The 23,029-nt window shown below is 35.2% G+C and overlaps 1 protein-coding gene across 2 annotated transcripts; it reads left to right on the plus strand.

The window, feature by feature from the left end:
* Nucleotides 1–1,636: 1,636 nt before the first annotated feature.
* LOC128199723 (UDP-N-acetylglucosamine--peptide N-acetylglucosaminyltransferase 110 kDa subunit-like) lies at nucleotides 1,637–22,251 on the plus strand. 2 transcript variants are annotated; one of them, XM_052890690.1, is made up of 8 exons: nucleotides 1,644–1,935; nucleotides 11,625–12,022; nucleotides 13,163–14,397; nucleotides 14,475–14,766; nucleotides 14,849–15,029; nucleotides 15,713–15,817; nucleotides 18,332–18,521; nucleotides 20,584–22,251. In XM_052890690.1, the coding sequence occupies exons 1-7, from the start codon at nucleotides 1,820–1,822 to the stop codon at nucleotides 18,483–18,485; spliced, it is 2,481 nt and encodes an 826-aa protein (XP_052746650.1). In that variant the 5' UTR covers nucleotides 1,644–1,819; the 3' UTR covers nucleotides 18,486–18,521; nucleotides 20,584–22,251. The 2 variants fall into 2 exon arrangements, 1 of the variants encoding a protein (XP_052746650.1); XR_008252296.1 differs by lacking the exon at nucleotides 20,584–22,251 and having other exon boundaries at nucleotides 1,637–1,935; nucleotides 15,713–15,938; nucleotides 18,332–18,471.
* Nucleotides 22,252–23,029: the final 778 nt, after the last annotated feature.

Genomic DNA, 23,029 nt, shown 5'->3' on the forward strand with positions numbered 1-23,029 from the left:
GATTTTCATAATTAAATTTAATCTAATGGTGATAATAATAGTAGAAAACTTAAAATTAAAGTTAGTAGGGTTCCAAATGCGCCTTGGTCCGAGAAAACAACAAACTCAGCCAAGCTTTATTTTTTTTGTTTACCACCATTTTACAGACTTTTTAAAACTTTTTTAGCTTTTTTAATTCCTTTTTGATAAGGTTTGACATGTTTTTTATGTATACCAAGCAGTTCCAATCTAAGCAGCGTAAGCACTGAACTTTAGTGTCCGTTTTAATACATTTTAGATACTTCTTTTATTTTAGCACTAGGAATGCACTAGAAATTAACAGGGCTATATTAAAACATGTTTATTATTCTCCTTGTGGAATTACTTCAAGGGCATTTTTGATCACTATTTGTGCAATTTTGTTGCTTCTAGTTTCCCATAATTTTTTCGTAATCCTTCTATCACTTATATTGTTACTGTATATGAAGTAAAGTTTACAGTATAGGCGAATAGTGTTAAGTAAAGTGTAACTTGAGAATTAACGCCTTAAGCTTCACGATAGGGTTATTCCCGACACGTTTCACGGGTTTGAGTTGCACTTGGATTAGATTAATTTAATGTTTAATTTTATAGCTTCAGCATCACGCTCCACGTAAAAAGGACCGGACTCAACACCGGGAGGACGTGGGTTCGATTCCAGCCCGCTGGACTATTGAATACACTCTTATCCTATTAATGCTGCGGCCTAATTAGTGCGTTACTCAACATTTTGACTTCGAGCGTCGATGCTGCGCTTTTTTACCATATTATGAACTTTGGTCAAATTATCTTTTACTAGCTGACGCCGCGCGGTTATACCCGCATGGTTACCGTTCCCGTAGGAAAACGGGGATAATATATAGCTTATAGTCTTCCTCAATAAATGGGCTATCTAACACTGAAAGAATTTTTCTAAACGGACCAGTAGTTGCTGAGATTAGCGCGTTCAATCAAACAAACAAACAAACTCTTCAGCTTTATAATTAAAATTATAGTGTAGATATAGCGATTGCGTCGGCACAAGAGGAATGGTATGCGTGTTAACGAGAGTGACTCTAATACCCTATAATATTCTATTGACCGGTATTCATCAACGTACGAGGTGTGCCATACAAATCGTTGATCCGTTGCAACGTCGTAGCGCAACGCACTAATTGGCCTGCAGCGTAATTGGAAGGAAATATTGGTCATATTTTTAACTAGCGGACGCCCGCGACTTCGTCCGCGTAGAATTCAGTTTATCACAAATCCCGCGGTTACCATGGATTTTTTCGGGATAAAAAGTAGCCTATGTATTAATTCAGAGTAAAATCTATTTCCATTCCAAGTTTCAGCCAAATCGCTTTCGTAGCTGCAGCGTAAAAGAGGAACAAACATACTTACACACTTACACACTTTCACACTTACCCACTTACACAAAAACTTTCACCTTTATAATATTAGTGTGATCCAGAGTAAAATCTATTTTCATTTCAAGTTTCAGCCAAATCGCTTCAGTAGCCGCAGCATAAAAGAGTAACAAACATACTTACACACTTACACACTACACTTACACACTTTCACACTTACACACTTACACACAAACTTTCGCCTTTATAACATTAGTGTGATGATATGATTTTATATGTTTAAAAAATAAATATAAAGCGTGCCAATATAGTAAAGCTGCACACGTGCATGAGTAACTAGCTTTAGGGAGACCGCGTGTGAAGGTCGGGGCGTGCGTCTCTAGCCGGCGGCGCGAGCGCGTCTCACGACACGTCTCAGTATCGTCGCGCGGCTCTGAGGACATGTTCGTAGTATGGAATACCAATGCGTGGTCGTGTACACTGTCATCAACATCGCGCCGCCGCGGCCCGCGGACGCGGCGGGCGTCTCCAGCGGCTGCGTCGATTGGATCAAAAATAAAATGAAAAGGTTAGTTATGTGTCACCTTTATTTATATTTTGCGATTTTCAAATACACACTTTCATACACAAAAATTTGAATGGAAAATAATTTCCAGACAAAGTGATATATACCAAAGATAAAAGTTGATTTTTAATATTTTTTTTTTTTTACAATTCATGAGAAAATTATTTTTGTAATAGCTACAGTAGGCTGGTTTCAAAATAAAATAATAATGTTAAATCTTTTTGTATATACCTAGTGATAATAACATCTACCAATGGTTACGTTAACTGGAGCAACAAAAAAAATAATAAAATTTTGTATTACTTCATAATTTTTGTGATTCATTCTGAAAGGAGACTCGAACTCAGCAGTGAGAAAATCAGATTAGTGATGTTTAAACATATTATAGTGCAATACATTTAAAAAAAATACTGAATTAAAGCTTTTACTGGTGAAAAATACAATAAAGGGGCGAAAATGATAAACAAAGAAAATTCAAGGAAAGCTTTATCAGATTTTCAAAAGGTGACGTTCTTTATTACAGAATATAACTTTTCATAGCTGCGCTATATATCCGTGTCCGTTGCAAACTGTGTAGCTCTCTGTTTGTACTGAATAAATGAACGGACTGCAATGTCATAATGAAAAATAAATTGGTTTTCTGTTTATTCTACAAATTAGCAATACTCTGCAGGAGCTTTAAATATCAAAATAACGGAATGATTGAATTTTATATTAATTGAATTTACTATTTTTTAGTGCTTTGTTAATCAATCGGTTTTTTGGTTTATATATTGAGAGTCCTGGATTTACTATGAAATTCGTCATCAACCCATATTCGGCTCACTGCTGAGCTCGAGTCTCCTCTCAAAATGAGAGGGGTTAGGCCAATAGTCCACCACGCTGGCCCAATGCGCATTGGCAAACTTCACACACGCAGAGAATTAAGATAATTCTCTGGTATGCAGGTTTCCTCACGATGCTTTTCCTTCACCGATTGAGACACGTGATATTTAATTTCTTAAAATGCACACAACTGAAAAGTTGGAGGTGCATGCCCCGGACCGGATTCGAACCCACACCCTCCGGAATCGGAGGCAGAGGTCATATCCACTGGGCTATTATAGCTCAGTGGTATTGGTTGGTAGTGTACTATGAAATATTGAGCATTTATTTATTTTATATTTTTTTAGTATCTACTTGTTAGCATTTCACTAAAATCTCACCTGATGATAAAAAATAATGCATTATAAGATGAAAGCGCTAACTTGTTAGGAGTAGAATAAACATCCACGCTTGGCGGTTCGTCTGTGCCGGTAGGGTGGTAACTAACCACTGCCGAAGCCAATCGGCCCAGCCGGGGATCAAACCCAGGATCTACGTCTTGTAAATCCACCGCGCATACCACTGCGCCACAGAAGTCGTCAAGGATCTTCGAAATGCATTATTAGATCATTTATAAACGGCTAAAAATTCCGTTTGTCGCCGATAGCTTTCTTGCGATTGGTTGCTTGCGTTATTCTTTTAACGACCTCCATGGCGCAGTGGTATGCGCGGTGGATTTAATGACGGAGGTCCTGGGTTCGATCCCCGGCTGGGCCGATTGAGGTTTTCTTAATTGGTCCAGGTCTAGCTGGTGGGAGGCTTCGGCCGTGGCTAGTTACCACCCTACCAACAAAGACGTACCGCCAAGCGATTTAGCGTTCCGGTACGATGTTGTGTAGAAACCGAAAGGACTGTGGACTTTCATCCTCCTCCTAACAAGTTAGCCCGCTTCCATCTTAGATTACATCATCACTTACCATCAGGTGAGATTGTAGTCAAGGGCTAACTTGTAAAGAATAAAAAAAAAGCTGTCAAAAGTCAAGCTCGACTGAGTCCGCTGATAATGAATATGCATATTCTAAATGCTGCTGATTTTTGTATCGTCCAATCGAGAAATAAACATTATTTGTACTTTAACTAAAAAATTAATAATGTTGTTAAAAAATCTACTACACCAAATCTACTCGTAGCAACCATTATTCGGTCTACAGAGGTATAAGATAGACGATCTAATAAAACGTTAATTCATCCAAGCAAACTCCGAGATCTTGATGCCGCAAAAATAATGTCTTTCGACTCGCCAATCCATCAAAGTCGTGTTAAAACGCACATTATTTGGAAAATATCCATTTCGGAATGTTGCCGTGACGTTCAACTTTTTTCCGTCGACTGGTTGCCTAATTATTTTCAGCAACTGACTAAATAATTATTATAGTCTCTGTTAACTTGATTTTATTTGAATATACAAAACTAATTTGAAATATACCGGCCAAGTGCGTGTCGGCCACGCGCAGTGTAGGGTTTTGTAGATTGAATGAGTTCTTTAAACCCTTATAATGATACATACTATCACTATGGCATAGACGAGAAAAAAATCACCCTCACTTTACATATAGGAAAGGAACCCCAAAAAATGTTTTCTTTTCTATTTTTTTACCTTTTTTTAGACGTGAAAAGGCGACACTATACTGTACGGACTATAAGGTATGGACTACGGTACCCTAAAAATCAGCGCAGTGTTTGTTTCCATATTAGTTGTAAGGTTACCAATCATCATCATCATGATCATCATTATTCGTCGATTTTAAAGGCCCGCTACAAGCAAGCCTTTCATCCATATATGAGAGAAGATATTTATGTTGTGGGTTTAAGATCAATCTTAGATCCACAACAGTACTTTAATTCGGGTTGGTGGGCTTGGGATAATATTGTTAAATTGCTGCGTGTTCCCGCACACGGGCCACCGGTCGCAACCACAAAACTATGCTACCTGCATAATATTTCCTGTAGTTTTATTCCTGTTTTTTTTTATTCTTTACAAGTTAGCCCTTGACTACAATCTCACCTGATGGTAAGTGATGATGCAGTCTAAGATGAAAGCGGGCGGGAGGATGAAAATCCACACCCCTTTTAGGTTTCTACACGGCATCGTACCGGAACGCTAAATCGCTTGGCGGTACGTCTTTGCCGGTAGGGTGGTAACTAGCCACGGCCGAAGCCTCCCACCAGCAAAAACATTTTATACATTTTATATGGACTCGCCGCACACGGTTAACGCCGGTGGCCGCCAGACGCTACAATCGTCGCTGTTCGCTTCTTGTGGCCCGCACCGGCCACTATCGTCTGGCAGTTTCGTTGATATGCGGGTGACGGGCGGAAAGACTGCGTGGGTGTGAAATCGTGCGAAGTAACGTGTATCAGTCGTGAGTTTTTCATTCATCGCTACACGCCCCCCGCTACACACGCAACATCAGGAGTGTTACGAACGAAGTTGCCAAGCTATAAACACCGACACAAAACGCCACCACACGCCACTCGCGCGATTATATACTGCATGTATGGGTTAAAAAAGTGGCAGCTACCGACCACAAGTGGCAGCCACCGACCACAAGTGGTTGTCGCGCGCGTCAGCTACTTTTGTGGCCCCTTCTTGCTTCTTGTAGCGGCGTTTGTAGCTGTCGCGAGGTGCCCGTGTGCGGCGACACTTAACAAGCATTATTAGATATTAATAATGATTGTGAGCGACAGTTACCATCGTAACGCTGTACTGAGATTTTTTACTGAATATTTATTAGAGGAATAAAAGCTCAGAATTTCCAAAACGACTCAGGACTCGAATCCACGATCTCGTGCCACATACGTTAACAACTGTACCAACGAAGAAAGTACTAATTAATTATATCTGTTATTGTAATGTGTTAACTTGGTTTTATTTGAATCTACGGATTTTTAAACTTTAGTAGCTCCGCAGTTAAGGTCAACGTTGAGAGGTCGTGGGTTCGATCCCCGGCTGCTAAACTGTTGTAGACACACTTACATGTTCTGGGCTCTTGACACCCCGTAGGATGTCACATACAACAGTAATCGAAACCCAACCAACACTATCCGAACCCGATTTTAAAATTTACGGTAGATAAATGGCAGGCTTTCACAGAACCGCATCGCTCATATCGGACCCATCGCATTAAATGGATTTTTAAATTTACAGTAGATAAATGGCAAATGTCTACAGATCCGCATTGTACGTATCGGACGCGCCGCATCAAACGGATTTTTAAATTTACGGTAGATGCCAGGCATGCACAGATTCCCATTGCACATATCGGATTAAACAGATTTTAGTATTCTTTGTATAGAAAGTCATACAAGTGCGTCCACTGATTCGTATAGTATGTATCGCATTGAACGTATTTTAATATTCTTTGTATAGAAAGTCATACAAGTGCGTCCACTGATCCGCATAATATGTATCGCATTGAACGGATTTTAGTATTATTTGTATAGAAAGTCATACAAGTGCGTCCACTGATCCGCATCGTACGAATCGCAACAAACGGATTTTATCTACCCCTAGAATTTCTCTCTCGTTTATAGAGGCTCTCGTTTTATATGTAACTGCTTCTCAAACAACAAATTTTTCTTATATTCTGTTTTTACTTTTTAAATTATACGTAACTTGTTTACCGCTCAGTATACTAATTACTTTGTTAAAAGCTTCGGTACATGCGAAGGTGGTAGTTATTTTTAGTAGTTGATTATTGATTAGTAAATTGTCCTTCTGGAAAGGTAAACAATCTTAAGAAAAGCAAGACGTACTTGCTATTGTATGGCTTCCATAAAGGAAACTTTATGAAAGGACGCAATTCGAATAAGGTTCCGTGAAAATGCGGCTTCACATTTTCACTCCGAGTGAAATAGTTCTAAGTGAGCGAACATTTATAAATTCATTAAAGTATTTTATTGAGGACTACATACTAGCGGTCGTCCGAGGGTTTGTCTACGTGAAATTCAATTTTTAACAAATTCCGCGAGAACCATAGACGTTTCCGCGATAAAAAGTAATTGTAAAGTTTATTTGAAACTAGTGGACGCTCGCGACTTCGTCCGCGTGAAATTTAGTTTTTTCACAAATCCCTCGGGAGCCATTGATTTTTCCGGGATTGAAAGTAGCCTATGTGTTAATCCAGAGTAAAATCTATTTCCATTACAAATTTAAGCCAAATCGGTTCAGTAGTTGCGGTTTTAAAGAGTAACAAACATCCAAACATCCACACAAACTTTCGTGTGTATAATATTTGTAGGACTAGCGACGGTTTTACCCTAGTAGATCCCGTTCGTGTGAAAATACAAGGATAAAAATATAGCATATGATATTCACAAATAACGTTGCTTTCTAGAAACAATATAATTTAAAACAGTTAAAAATAGTTCAGTTGGTCCAGATATTACCCTCCTTTAATACCACAAACTTTTATTTAATTACTTTACCTCCTTTATCTATTAGTAGGTATTATACAGATAAAGTAATTTTTAATTGGAATTTAGAAGTTTGTAGGTTAGGTATTTGTAAGTACTATAGCTAAATATTGAGATTTTTTTATTGGCTTTAATATATAAAATATACTTTGTTACTTGTAGTTTGGCCTGTTCATGACAAACAAACGACCAAACGAAAAATGATGTCTTTATGATTAGTTTAGATTTACTGATTTGACCTGTTTATAAATAAAATACCTTGTATATTTAAACGTTTACCCAAGGACGGTTTTCATTGAGTACGTCTTACAAAAACTTTATAGCGGTTTGCGCGCAAACTTTTGTACGGACTTAACAAAATTAAGAGGTTTCAATTGTTTTCCTGTGATAAAATTATCTGTCTCAGTAGTCCAGTAAATAATAAAGTCCTGGGTTCGATACCTGGGTCAGGCTGTAAGACACTGAGCTTTAAGGTTTTTAGTTATAATTCGCAGCCCAGAGTTGGGAATCTAGTGGGTCCTTCGTTATCATTAACATCTGATGATGGTACGCATTGGAGTAGCGTGGTGAATTCCAGCTCTATATCCCCTCATCTATAAGGAGGGGTCAGACCCTGTAGTGGTCTCTTTGAATTACTATATATCATCATCATCATCATCATCATATCAGCCGATGGGCGTCCACTGCAGGAAACATGCCTTTTGTAGGGACTTCCAAACATCACAATCCTGAGCCACCTGCATCCAGCGAATCCCTGCGACTCACTTGATGTTGTTAGTCAATCCGGTGGGGGGTCTACCAACACTGCGCTTTGTACTCCATTCCAGCACGTTGGGACCCCAACGTCCATCGGCTCTTGGAAATATGTGCCCCGCCCATTGCTACTTTAGCTTCGCGACATGTTGAGCTATGTCGGTGACTCTGGTTCTTCTACGGATCTCTTGGAATCGAATTTTTCGAAGCGAATTGAGAACCGTATCCTTTTTTGGAGTCGGTTATCAATTAATATACGATTTTTAGACACATTGTTAAATTTCTGTTATTCGTTAGGTAAAATATATGTTATCCTGCAATTTGTTAGATAGGTATAAACAAGCTTAGTTGTCGATAATCGCTTACGCCAATAGGAAGGTACTGTATAGAGTATTGATAGGACTGACGGAACGAGGTCACGTCAGTTTCTGGAATGGTAAATCACTGAATCAGAAAATCAAGTAATAGATTCTAGAGTAGGAAATTAGTGTTGTATTATGTTCTTAGAAATATTTTATTTTATATATATTGGACAGACTAAAGGAGATTTACAAACAGATTTACAAGCAGATAGATTGACAGAAAACGGACGGAAGACGAACGAATGCACCATGCAAAATCTATACTTCTATACTATAATATTATAAAGAGGAAAACTTTGTTTGTATGTTTGTTTGTTTTTAATGAATAGGCTCAAAAACTACTGGACCGATTTTAAAAATTCTTTCACCATTCGAAAGCTACATTATTCACAAGTAACATAGGCTTAATTTTATTTTGGAAAAAAATAGGGTTCCGTAAGATTTTTGGGTTTTTCGGACACAAGGTGTAAAAAAATAACCAGAAAAGTTACTTATTTAGCGTACGCTGCCTAAACTATAAAAGATAGAACCATAAAATGTTCTAATTAATTGTAGATCTTATAAATATCTACAAAAAAGTCCGCAACACACTATAGCTATATATGTCAAGTGAGGCACAACAACCATTTTTTTATTTAAAAATTTTGTATTTTTTGGACTACATTTAAACGCATTTATTTTACTCATGCTATCTATATATATCTTATCAAAATAAACTATTTTACCACTAAGTCCAGTTTATATAGATATTATTTGGTTTTTGAATAATTAAATTTGAACGCTTGGTTTTGAAGTTGTGGCGAAATTAAAATATTACGATTTCTGCTACACGGCCCGTTGCGAAGTGGGCGTCACCAAGGCGGCGTAAGGTATATTTATGAAACGTTTCTTGGTACTTTCGAATCGTCGTAGGGTAGGGGTAGGGTAGGGATATGGCAGGGATAGGGTAGGGGTAGGGTAGAAGTAGGGGTAGGTAGGGGTAGTAGAAAGTTTACATCGAGTTACACGCGGGCGAAGACGCGGGCATCCGCTAGTCATTTATAAAATGGGATAAAGAGTTTCAACCCACCACGTTAATACGATACACGTTGGCGGGCTTAGAAGTTTGACTTTTTAAATATTAGTTTCAGGTGCTTAGGTATGATGACAGGACAGACATAACTGTCGCATTATCATTACATAGTTTCAAACAAAGTCGCTTTCTCTGTCCCTATGTATGCTTAAATCTTTAAAACTACGCAACGGATATTTTGATGCGGTTTTTAATAGATAGAGTTATGGAAGAGAAAGGTTTATATGCATCCATGGTTCCCGCGGGATTTGTGGAAGGGGTTGAAATCCACGCGTAAGAAGTCGCGGGTGTCCGTTAGGTGCTACTAAATTTGGAAGGGAGAAACACTTAATATTTGATAGCTCTACCAAGGAGTTGCACCTAGGACTTCATGATCACACAGCTGCAAAGTCTTTTACTTTTTATTTTTTTTTTTATTATTTACATGTTAGTTAAGAAAATTTCGGTCGGCCCCGCAGGGTATTAAACGAAGGTAGTCAAAAAACCAACCAATGCATTACGTTAGATAGTCATCAGTCACTAAGTCACTAATCACCAGTAGGGAAAATATACATTTATATGAGCGTACCTACAGGCAAAAGCTTGTATAACATCAAAAAGATGGAATAAGATTTGACGAGTCGAAAGAGCTTACATAGTTGGATAAACAATCCCAAATTCGAGTTTCATAAAGATGAAAGGATCCTAAGATAATATTAATAACCAAATAAACGTTATGTAAAATGGAATTTAATTAATCATCTCTAAATTTACTTGTGTTCGTATCAAACACGAAACATCTTTTTACTGCCGGCAAAGATTTATTAGGTAGCTAAGGAACAGCTCTCCCGATATCTTAAAACGAAATAAACGAACTATTACAGAGTCATACACTAAACTACATATTTCAAACAATTCGTTGATGGATTTATTACTACAGCACTCTCTATCATCGATAGATTTTTATGGGTGCCTTCACACATAATCGTGACGAAAATGTTTGGCTTTCAATCATGAAAACTACGACGAACTGTAAAGGAGAATGGCGAGATTACTTTTTTTTGGGATTAGCTGATAGAGGTAGCGTGCATAATGGAAACCTATTAATAGTAGTTTATCGTGATTACATTAAGAATAAAGTAAATGGTAAGCAGTCTTGAAAAGCAGGGAGACAAGATATACCTTAAATTAGTTAGGTGTATCTATTCATAAATGTAAAAAAACACCGCCGCTGGCATACAACTGCGTGATTGCTTCATAAATACGACAAGGTACTTTGCGGACGACTTTTTTTGATAATAAAACGCACTTTTTTTTTTGGTTCCCGTTCTGTAAGATCTCAATATTTTTTGTACAAGCATCTTTAAGCTAATAGTTTTAATCAATATAAATGTATGAGTGTACGACACTTCAGAGTGTGACTCCCACTTTCGCCAACCTCCTTACAATCCTCACAATATAACATTTTGGTAGTTGATGATGCCTCTAGCATTGATGATATTATCATACGTATAAAATTCATTTTTTTACAAATCTCCAGGGAACTACGGATTTTCCATAAGCCACAAAAATCGTAATAACATGACACTAGAAATATCTTGTAGCACTTATGTATTGAAAATAGTTGTCGCTGAGCGTGTAAGTCATAAATTTCTGTTTTTCTGTTAGTTGTTTTAAAGCGTAAGAGACAATGTAGTTTAATAATTATAAAACACCATTTTGTATTTAAACAAATAGTAGAGAAGCTCACTTGAGATTTTGTGCACTCTACGTGTAACATTTCCAGTGTCTTGTTATTAAGATTTATGTGCATGTAGTCTATGAAATACTACAAGTTGTAATATATCTTCATTCATAATTTCAAATCGGATGCACACACACAAACACAAACTTTCGCCTTTTATTATTCTATTACATTATTTATGATAATAAATAAAGTTGTTAACTTAAAATTATTATAAAAGTCCTTAATTATTTTATCTGTGTCTAAACTAATATTTAAAAAAACGAGATATTTTATTTTTTGTATATTTGTTTATTACGATTTTACTAAAAGTGTATGAGAAAGATTTAAGAAATTCATACACCTACAACATTATATAGCTATTCGTACACTATCATTTAGAAATCTACATTCTCAAAGTAACAGAAAAAGAAAAAAAAATATTTAAATGGGTAATATGTATATACGCGGAATTTTTATTACGGTTAAGTGTGAAGTGACCCAGCGATGTTTATTGTTTCAGGGCGCTGGCCGCAGTGTATCTCCAGTCGCTGAAACTGACGCCGAACAATGGTGTGATACACGGGAACTTGGCATGCCTCTACTACAAACAAGGTTTCATAGACCTTGCCATTGACACCTACAGACAAGCCATCGAACTAGAACCCAATTTCCCGGACGCTTATTGTAATCTTGCCAACGCACTCAAAGAAAAAGGCCGTGTGACTGAGGCGGAAGAATGTTACAATAAAGCCCTACTTTTGTGCCCTTCCCATGTTGATACACTTAACAATCTTGGGAACGTTAAAAGGGAACAAGGGAAAATAGAGGAAGCGACAAGGCTGTATTTAAAAGCTTTGGAGGAGTTTCCCAATTTTGCCGCGACTCATAGTAATTTGGCGTCACTTTTGCAACAGCAGGGTGAGTTTCAGATAGATTTACAGTTAAAAAATGTAATGTAAAAAGGCAACTCTCTTGTAGTAGAGGAGCCCATGATGTTAAATGTGAATTTACTCCGGCGTCGCGATAGCAGAATTCTTAAGCAATTAAGTGATTAATTCGATTTTCTCAATGGACTCTATCAAAAGTTTTGGTAAGGTTACCTTCACCTTACTAAAACATGTCATACTTTAACCGACCGACTTCGGACAACGACGGACGATGGAGTTTATTTATGATATGATTAAACTGAAGACATGGCTGTACCTTTGCTTTTTCCGTAAAAGTCAAAAACGCCAAATTTGGGCAGACACATTTATAAAAATCGGCGTGTGTATTAACAGAAACAAGCTTAAAAATAATGTGATTCGATTGGCTGAGATTGGTGTGGGCTCTTCTCGGACCAAGGCGTGTTTGGAACCCTAGTAAATTTAATTTTAAGTTTTCGACTAATTGTTATCACCATTATAATATTAATGCCTGACATTTCGAAAATGCTTGTAAACTAAGCCTAATTGAAATAAATGGATAGTGACTATTGACTATATTGGCTATTGATAACTTTCAAATTTATTACCACAAAAGGGTTAAAAAAAATAAATTAAAAAATATCGTTCATGTGTTAATTATAGATTCGATAACGTTTTATAAACATAAAAACATTATGGGATTAAATAGGGAAAGAAAGTTTAGAGCGATTTTTACGCGGACGAAGTCGCTTGCGTCTGCTAGTACACATATAAAAGACAACGTTACAACACATCTTTTTTTGCATCGGGAGTTCATAATAAGTTATGCGATGTAACAGCTGCTTCTTGACTGAAGGATTTTGACTTTACTTTAAGTGTTTTCTGGCAAAGTTGTACGTTTCAATTATCAATAAGACCAATATTTAATTCCTACCACACCTTTTTCTTTTCTCTCTTGACCTAATTAGTTTGCGTTGACAAAGCCTGTCCTAAGACAATGGACGTTTACTAATAATTTATATTTTATTTTTAAAATAAATTTTAAAGGATAAGAACCGAGACCTGACTCGCTGATCAGCATGCCTAAGTCTTTAGTGCCAATAAATAGTTATGTTAAATATAGGAATGAAGTTTTCTGATATATCTGTTACAGGTAAACTTGAAGAAGCTTTATACCATTATAAACAAGCCGTCAGCATACAACCAAAATTTGCTGATGCATACAGTAACATGGGAAATACCTTCAGAGAACTGCAAAACACGAACGGTGCCCTAATGAGTTTCAAAAAAGCTATAGAAATAAATCCACATCTGGCAGACGCGCATTGCAACTTAGCCAGTATTTATAAAGATCTGGGCAATATCACTGATGCTATCCAATCATACAAAATGGCATTGAACATAAAACCTGACTTCCCAGATGCCTACTGCAATTTAGCACATTGTTTACAGATTGTCTGTAATTGGGATGATTATGACGAACGAATGTTTACCATCATTGCAATTGTTGAAGACCAATTATTAAATAGTAATAAGTTATGTTCTGTACACCCACATCATTCCATCTTGTATCCATTGACAAATAGAGCTAGAAAGGAAATAGCTGCACGTCATGCTAATTTATACTTAGAAAAAGTTAGCATGTGCAATAGAAGCATGTTCAGATATCCAAGAAAACTAAAAGGACGTTTGCGTATTGGCTACGTTAGCAGTGATTTTGGTAACCATCCAACTTCACATCTAATGCAGTCAATCCCTGGAATGCATGATCGCGAGAAAGTAGAAATTTTTTGTTACTCTTTGAATCCAGACGATGGTACCACATTCCGTAGTAAAATAGTAAATGAATCAGAACATTTTATTGATTTGTCTCAAATAAAGTGCAACATTAGGGCAGCCAAAATTATTAACAACCATAGTATAAATATATTAGTCAATATGAATGGTTATACGAAAGGCGCAAGAAATGAAATTTTCGCTGTTAGATCTGCACCTATCCAAGTTATGTGGCTCGGATATCCCGGAACAAGCGGTGCAAAATACATGGATTATTTTATAACAGATGAAATTTCGAGTCCGAAATCCACATCAGATGATTTCAGTGAAAAGTTTGCCTTTATGCCACATACCTATTTCGTTGGTGATCACAAACAAATGTTTCCACATTTAGAACATCGTTATAATATTAAAATAAAAGACGAAAAAGCTCTCAGTGACAATGTGGCTGTTATAAATGCAGCAAAATATGTAGATATGGACACTCTTTTTGGGGTAAAACATTATAATGATGTTATATCTTTTGAAAACTTGGAACCAATTAGTATAGATGTAAGAGAAATACACATTCCTAAATATGAGTTTGAAGCGACCATAAAAAAGCGAGATCAGGTACTAAGTACTAATAGTAATAATGTAATAGTTGTTGTTTACGAAAATTTAATATTTAATCTTCATTTGTTTCACAGATATATATAAATAATGTGTTAGTAGAAAATGGCATATCTTTAAATCAAAGTACCAAACGAATATGTTCAGGGGAAGAAGTTTACGATAATATAGTATATACTTCAAGAAAACACTATGGACTGCCGGAAGATGCGATAGTTTTCTGTAATTTTAACCAATTATATAAAATGGATCCAATAATGATGGCAGTCTGGGTGAATATATTAAAAAGAGTGCCAAATAGTGTGCTCTGGCTCCTTACATTCCCAAGGGCTGGAAAACCAAATCTTCAAAGCTACGTACACGACTTAGGTAATAAATTTTAATATACTGTGTAATGATTTTTAATTTATTTATTTAATATATTATTTTAAATTTGTCAATTATGTTTCAGGGTTATCTTTTGACCGTTTAGTATTTTCCAAAATTGCATGTAAAGAAGAACACGTTAGACGAGGACAGCTAGCCGATATTTGTTTAGATACACCTTTGTGTAATGGTCATACGACTACGATGGATATTCTATGGGCAGGCACTCCCGTAGTAACTCTACCAGGGGAAACCTTAGCTTCAAGGTGATTATATCAAAATAAATTATGGACTTACTAGCGGACGCCCGCGGGGACCATGGACTTTTCCGAGATAAAAATTAGCTTACGTTCTGCTCCAAGCTCCAATTTATCTCCTGAAAACGTAACAGACAGACAGACAGACAGATGGACTTACTTTCGTATCAAACTAGAAACTAGGAGACCGAGAGAACGTCGTTTTGCCTTAAAAAAATATTTACTAAGTTATATGAAAAAAAGATGTTGGCAGTTTTTCAGACCTCCCCGATATGCACACATTTTGTGTCATTCAAATCGGCCCAGTCGTTTCGAAGTACTTTGGTAATAAACACGCCTCCATATAATTACACACTTAGATGCCAATTGTTATTTCATTAGTAAAAATACAGTTTTAAGCCTCAATAGCTCAATGGGTTGGAACCCATATTGTTCATATTTAAAAGATATGACAAGTATTCTTCAAAAAAAATGTATTGTGAGTGACATTCTAAACGCTATAACAAACACAATGAATCTCAAGAGATGGTCTTCTTTTTCTATACACGGGGTTTGTTTTCTCAATTATATATTTGATCCCCGTATTCCCACGGAAACGGGAACTATGCTAGTGAAACGCATGCCGTCTGCTAATAATATTTTAATGTTTGAAACGTACCATATAATAATTTTTTTTTTACTATCAATTTCAGGGTCGCTGCATCACAACTCAAAACCCTTAACTGTCCTGAACTTATAGCAAAAGACTTGCAGGACTATGAAGAAATTGCAGTGAAGTTGGGAACGAGTTACCAATAGTAAGGACTCTTCAATAATATATTGAATTGAATAATTTTATTCATTTCGAGGAAAGCAATGCAAAATCATCCGATATATTTATTGAAGTGGATACATTCAATAGTTATAAATTAAACGCTGGTACTTATCTACTCAATACATTAGCAGAGCGAAACACAAATTTAATACAATTACCTTTGATTAATCTAATACATTATTATGTACCGTATATTAATCTCTTGGCTTGCTTTAAATTTATCTGTGCGAGTTTTTTACTAAGTACTTCGATTCGTAGCTTGGGTCAGTTTAGGACTTTATATTTCTAAATTGGTTTAGGCGGGGAAAAAATACGTAGCGATTACCTCTACTAAGTAAGTTTTTCTGAATCGTCAGTCGTCATTATAGTAGGGGAGCCCGGAATTCTAAATTTTGCAGTTATTAAAGCGTCATTGGAAACCATAAGATTTGGTAGATTAGATGATAGAAGGAATATACCTTTTTCGTTTTTAGCGGTGGGGAAAAACTAGAATCTTTAAAGACAACTTTTATTACATTGGCTTACTAAAATCATCAAAAAACATGAACGATTATTCAGGAGATTATGTCATTCAAAATAAGTAAAAAAATTACCCGCGTTCGTGGCTTGATAACAGAAATATGAGGGTTTTATTTTGTTACGCTCAAATTGACAGATTTTCAAAATGCACGCCTTTTAGCTAATTACTCACCTATCTTATATTAATCTGACGTGCTGCTTGAGTATTTATGAAGTTAGTTTTTTTTTTGGTTGCCTTAAACGTACCCACCGACATTAAGGAGGCGACATTAAGGGCTCATTGAGGAGGTACTGAACAACGTGCAAGGTTTAATACTTCGTTATGTTCATCTGCTCCAGTAACTGCAAAAATCCTAGCTTCGGCTCCCCTACTATTAGGTGTATTCGCAGTCAAGGGCTTCTTGTTGAATATAAAATAGTAGAAAAGTAGTACGCGTTAAAATGGGCAATTACTGATAATTAAAGAGCTTGAATTCCTTGAACATACCATTAGAAGGACGTGTCAGTCAATAATATATAAAACACTTTAAATCTCACATCTCACACCGTTTCCCTTTTTGTTTTTATTGTGACATTCACGATCTCGCGTTATAAATTTCATTGAGAATTTTATTTTTAAATACTCGATTACGTAGGAAGAGAGATATAAATATATATCAAAGAGAATATATTCATTGCGTTTGTACATAACAAGTAGCAGCTGCTGCGATTGCGATTTCGTTGCCTTGAGCATGTCATTCAAAGTTCATACTATTATAGCTAATGCTAATGTTTCCTCTACACCATCAGTCACGATAGAACACAAGTGAATCTGAAGGTGTAAACGGCCTATTATTATCAGTAATCAGTGATGATCTCGTTATCTCCGATATGCCGATATTACGATAATTTTTAAAGGAAGTTCATAAGATTTCAATACAATTTTGTAGGAGGCACGATTTTGTACACGATTCGAGTTTGTCTGTTATAACCGATGATGTAGAGGATCCATAGTCTTGCGGCAATTTGAGCAAATTTAGTTCGTAATGAAAATGACACGTTATTGATGCTACTTCATGACTAGTCTCTGATAAATATGTCGTAATGAATGTCTATACAAGTTTCTATTGAACTTGGCCTGTTTGAATGTGTTGGTACAATATTGGTAGCTAAATTAGATCTACTTCCTGACGTTCTGTTGGACGCTAATTCGGTATGCTAGCGTATCTTTAGTGACATTGGAATGAGAGCTAGTGTGATAATGATTTAGAATGAAATTCTATAATTTACGCTTTCAATCTATACTAATATTAAAAAGCTAAAGAGTTTGTTGGTCTATTTGTTTGTTTGCTTGAACGCGCTAATCTCAGAAACTACTTAACCGATTTAAAAAAATATTTCGGTGTTAGCTACCATCTTCTAAACGTGTGAAACTTTTATAAGTATGTGTAATTGTGTAAGTTTGTTTGTGTCTAGTTTAAAATTATGTATAAGTTAGATTACAAAAAAAAATTAGATAGAGAAAAAGATACTCCATGACTACTACTTAGGTAATAGTGCATTTTTCATCGAAATGGGATCAGTAGTTTTTGATGTATAGAATTAAGTTCTTTTTGTTTATTTTTTTTGGTAATGGTTTTTAAATAGGTATTACCTATACTAATATTATAAAGCTGAAGAGTTTGTTTGTTTGATTGAACGCGCTAATCTCAGGAACTTCTGGTCCGATTTGATTCAATTCTAGATAGCCCATTTATTGAGAAAGGCTGTAGGCTATTTTATCCCCGTATTCCTACTGGAACGGAAACCACGCGAGTGAAACCGCGCGGCGTCATCTAGTATTGAAAAGCGGGGGATTGCAAATAGACGTGGTTATGCATCAGGAGTTATCATGCTAAGAACAAACGCAAATCATAAACACGTCAACTGCAACAGAATTTCTAAGCGCTGAGCGTTTGCATTTTTTTCATATTTTATATTGTTTGATTTTATTTTTCAGTCGGAAATATGTTCGAGCTAAAGTGTCCAATGCCCGGTTAACAAGCACATTGTTCGACTGTAAATTCAGCGCCAGTGAGTTGGAGAAACTTTATGCTAAAATGTGGGATCTTTATGCAAATGGAATGGACCCGGATCATATACAGGCGTACTAATTAAGAGGTTTTCACAAGGATTTTATCGTTTTATTGGTAAATCCACATTTTATGCTAATTCTAAGTGTATTTCCTAATTTTAATATACAAACAGTAGTTCCCGTTCCCGTGAGAATGCGGTGATAATTAGTAGATACAGAGATTACCCCTACAACCACACAAACTTTACCCCTTTATAATCTTCTATATAAACGAATCGCTGAATGGTATGGATAAGTGCAAATCTCAAGGAAAGCTGAAACGATTTCGCTAATTCTTTTCTAAAATATTCCTAATTAAAAAAAAATCGTATTAATAAGTACTTAAAAGTCAATTTGAACTTTAGTACAATACCATAAAGTTCAAGTGTTAGTGAAAAGATTTCGTAAAGGAAAAACAATTGAGTGACTTTAGGGTAGGTGTAGGGTGGGAGTAGGGTAGGGCAGGGAAAAAGTGCGCTCAAGTAAAAGCGAAGCTTGACCGGGTCACATCACACTAATATATCAATGCGAAAGTTTGTGCAATTTCCTGCTAAATATAGTCATGGAACTGTAGTCATGGAAGAATGCTGCCTATTGTATTATGTTGGGCTTGTACAGTTCACAAAATGCTACTACTGAGGCTCGAAGCTCTTTGCTGCTGGTCATTTAAACGCTCTAAAAAGAAGAAAATTTTTTTCTTTCAAAATTTTAACTATCAACTTATAACCTCATTATGTACAACTTAAATGATAATAAAAGCTTGTCGCGCAATTTGAAAATAAACTAGTACCAATTTAATTATGTAAATTGATCTGGTAACTTTATTATAATTGGAAATAATCCAATTTTAATTTAATGCTGATAGATAATTAATCCTCGCGACAAGCTTTTATTATCATTTAAGTTGTACATAATGAGGTTATAAGTTGATAGTTAAAATTTTGAAAGAAAAAAATATTTTCTTCTTTTTAGAGCGTTTAAATAAAAGCATTTTTTAAAAAGTTTTTTTATTTATAATTTATTTTACAATTTTCAACAATATAATATTATTAATGCGAAAGTAAGTCTGTCTCTCTTTTTCACGGCTAAACGGCTGATCAGATCAAAATTAATTTTAGTACAATGGTAAATGGGACTTTGGAGCAAAATAAAGAGTACTTTTAACCCTAAAATAAAAATAGAAGGGGATGAAGTAGGGCTTAAAAATTTGTATAGGAAGTCCTTAATATTTAGGTTACAGTTTTAACATTTCGTTCGTAAATCATAAAAAAAATACAAAATATAATGTTATTCAAATTTTTTTAAATTGACTTGAATAGTCTTCAAATTGAAAGCCTGTATGTAGATAGATAAGCCTTAGTGATTTTATAGAAGCTGAAAATTTGTAAGCTCACGCTCGTACCATACTATCGGCAAGTGAATACGATGTTTGAAACGCAGTGACTTTGGTTGGTAGCAGGTTTTAAGGGTCTATATCCTATTTTTTGTTCTTCTCGGACATAATACCACCATGTTTTTATTAATTATTTTGAGTTTACCTCTGTAACGATTATAAAACAAATTCGTCATCATAAAATAGAATAGAAAAGTAAAAAATAAAACATTTTTTAGCATAAGGGTCAAAGCGGCCTCGTGCGGATACTCGCCTCTTGTTCTAAGCCAGCACATCGGCACAAGAGGCGGACAGCATTTAAGAATTTGGTTCCGTACGCGCCTGTGCAATGTGCTAACACGTCGACGTCGAAGGTGCAATGTGCTACACAGTCGATAGTCGTCTGTGCAATGTGTTAGCGCGGTCGGTAACGCCGGAGAATATATAACATAGGAAACCCCAACGGAACTTCCACCTCTGTTTACGCCGAGGACCTGGACCCCGAACATCCTACGGGAAAACTTGTATATATACTTCGAAGCCTTAAACACTTCGCTAGCGTGATGTAGGACGTAGAACAATTAGTATGAAAACGTATTTTCATGAATCAGCGCCATCCTGTATCAGTTTTGGAATACACACAGTTAGTTTGCCAGACCTCATCGGGAGGAGATGACCGAGACATAATTATAATTATAAGTAATATTATCACTCTTATAAGATTCGTGTACCAATATAAATTTAAATTAATTGTTTTTGATTTCAGATATTATGTAGCAAGACTCCATTCCACAAAAATCAAGAGAATTTAATTTGATTTCACCGTCCCGATATATACGTCGTTAATAAGTTGTTTTACATACGAATAATTTTTATAAATATAATTCGTAATAAAATAATATGAACATTTTATAAACCAATTAATAATAATCCAATATAGATATTTTAATGTTCTTTAGAGACATAAATGGCCTACGTATTAATTATAAAAAATAACACAGAATTTTGAATCTGTCTTCATAGGTATAACAATTAGCTCCGAATTTGTGGTTCATTACATTATTTTATTGAAATCTAATAAGTTTTAATAATGTATAATTATGAATAAATTCTAACCAGAAAAATAATAATCTTTTCCTAGGGGTGCATTTTCTCTGATACTTTTGGTAGTCCTGTCAAGGTGAATAGAATAATATGCATGTATTTTTTTGTATTTTTAATCGATTTCTGACATAACAAAACTCTGATAAAAATAAAACTGCGAGATAGCACCTTATTAAATTCTGTAAATTAAACTCAATAATTTAACCATCTTAAACAACGCCATAGATTATAATATTATATAATTATTTTATTTCAATAAATATTAAAACTAACTTTATTAAATAAATCTTAATCTAATAATACAATAATTCAATAACATGATTTTTGAAGCTTCATTACGAGTACATTGTCTATGAAAATTATAGCCATGATTCCCTCCAAATAAAACAATAAGTTACTTTTTATTTTAACTAACATTATTATTTTTAATAGTATAATGGGGATGATGACTAGGTTTGAATATGTTGATTTTTATGATACATTCGGGTAAATAAGGTCAATGTTAACTAATTTATACTTAGAAAGCAAAGATTGTCTGGATATTTGAAAAATAAATAAGATTATAAAATTTCAAAATCTACTAAAAATATTTTATCGTAATTAGATGAAAATTCATACAGTTTTAGCTTCCTTACATTAAATGTGATATTTTTTAATACATGAACTATAAACATAAACGCAGAAATAACAAAGATATTAGTAATTTTGTTAAAACGTCCATACAAATCTAACGATCATTAATTGCCTACGACGTCATAATTGCGTACCATTTTGTATAGGGCGTTTTTCAGGGATCCGCGGCAGCGTCGCAAATCTGACCCTTTAAATCCCTGTAGCTCCGAAAGTAATGATCGCAGATACCCTGTTACTTTTACAAAATTGCTTTACTATTAGCGTACTCTTAATTTATATACAATTTAAAAAACTGTCATCATCCCTATTGTCTGTAAATCGTTTCTTGCTCATGTTGCCCCTTGATGTCTTGATTAATATGTGAAGATCATATTTACTATCCCAGTTAGTTCAGATATAGCAAATTTATAATGAAAAAATTAGACTATTATTGAAGATTAGGTATTCTTCTCATATTTTCCTTTTGTATAAAATACCCTTAAAATGTTTTCTTTTCACGAGATAAACATCACATTAAATATATTATTATTTTTCTGGTTCGAGTAAAATTATCAATTAGTTTAAATAAAATACCTTATTGTGATATATATTTTTAAGATATAATTACTATGTATAACGCACAAAATTGTAATCTCCTTTTTAATATTATAATATTATGTGTGTTTGATGTTACGAGAAATAAAGATATTATAGGTACTTTAGTGAGTATTTATTTACTTTTATACTTCTCTTTCTACCTATACATAATATTTACTTTTTTCATTTGGTTGCTATGATATATTAACCTATCAGGCTTCTAGTTCCAGATCTATCAATATGAGGCGCAGATGTTAAGCCTCAGGTACCTGCTTATCTGGCAGCATCGATGAAATTTCACATAAAGATAGATTACTAAACGGAATCACCTTAAACTCCTTTTTTCTCCGATATTTCCACCTGAAAGGAAAGAACATATACGATACTTACGAGCATAATCAAATCATATGCCTTGCAGTACCTTATCAGCCGATAGACGTCCACTGCTGGACATAGGCCTCTTGCATGGACCTCCAAGCACAACGATCTCGAGCCGCCAGCATGCCTTGCAGTAACCTAATTTTAATCTATACTTAAACTTAATCTTTACGAATATTATAGAGGTAAAGTTCATGGCACTGAACCGATTTTGAAAATTATTTTACCACTAGAATGCCACGTTATTTATGAGTATCATAGGCTATATTTTGTTTGTGGTATTCTCATGGGAAAGAAAACTTGACGGCCGCGTGGCGCAGTGGGTAGTGACCCTGCTTTCTGCATTCACGGCTGTGGGTTCGATTCCCACAACTGGAAAATATTTGTGTGATGAGCATGAGTGTTTTCCAGTGTCTGTGTGTATTTATACAATATATAAGTATTTATATGTAGTATGTAATTGTATATTAATATTATAATATCAACTATCTTAACACCCATAACACAAGCTACTCTGTATG

This window comes from Bicyclus anynana, chromosome Z (genome assembly GCF_947172395.1).
Source record: "Bicyclus anynana chromosome Z, ilBicAnyn1.1, whole genome shotgun sequence".
NCBI classification, from domain to species: Eukaryota; Metazoa; Arthropoda; class Insecta; order Lepidoptera; family Nymphalidae; genus Bicyclus; species Bicyclus anynana.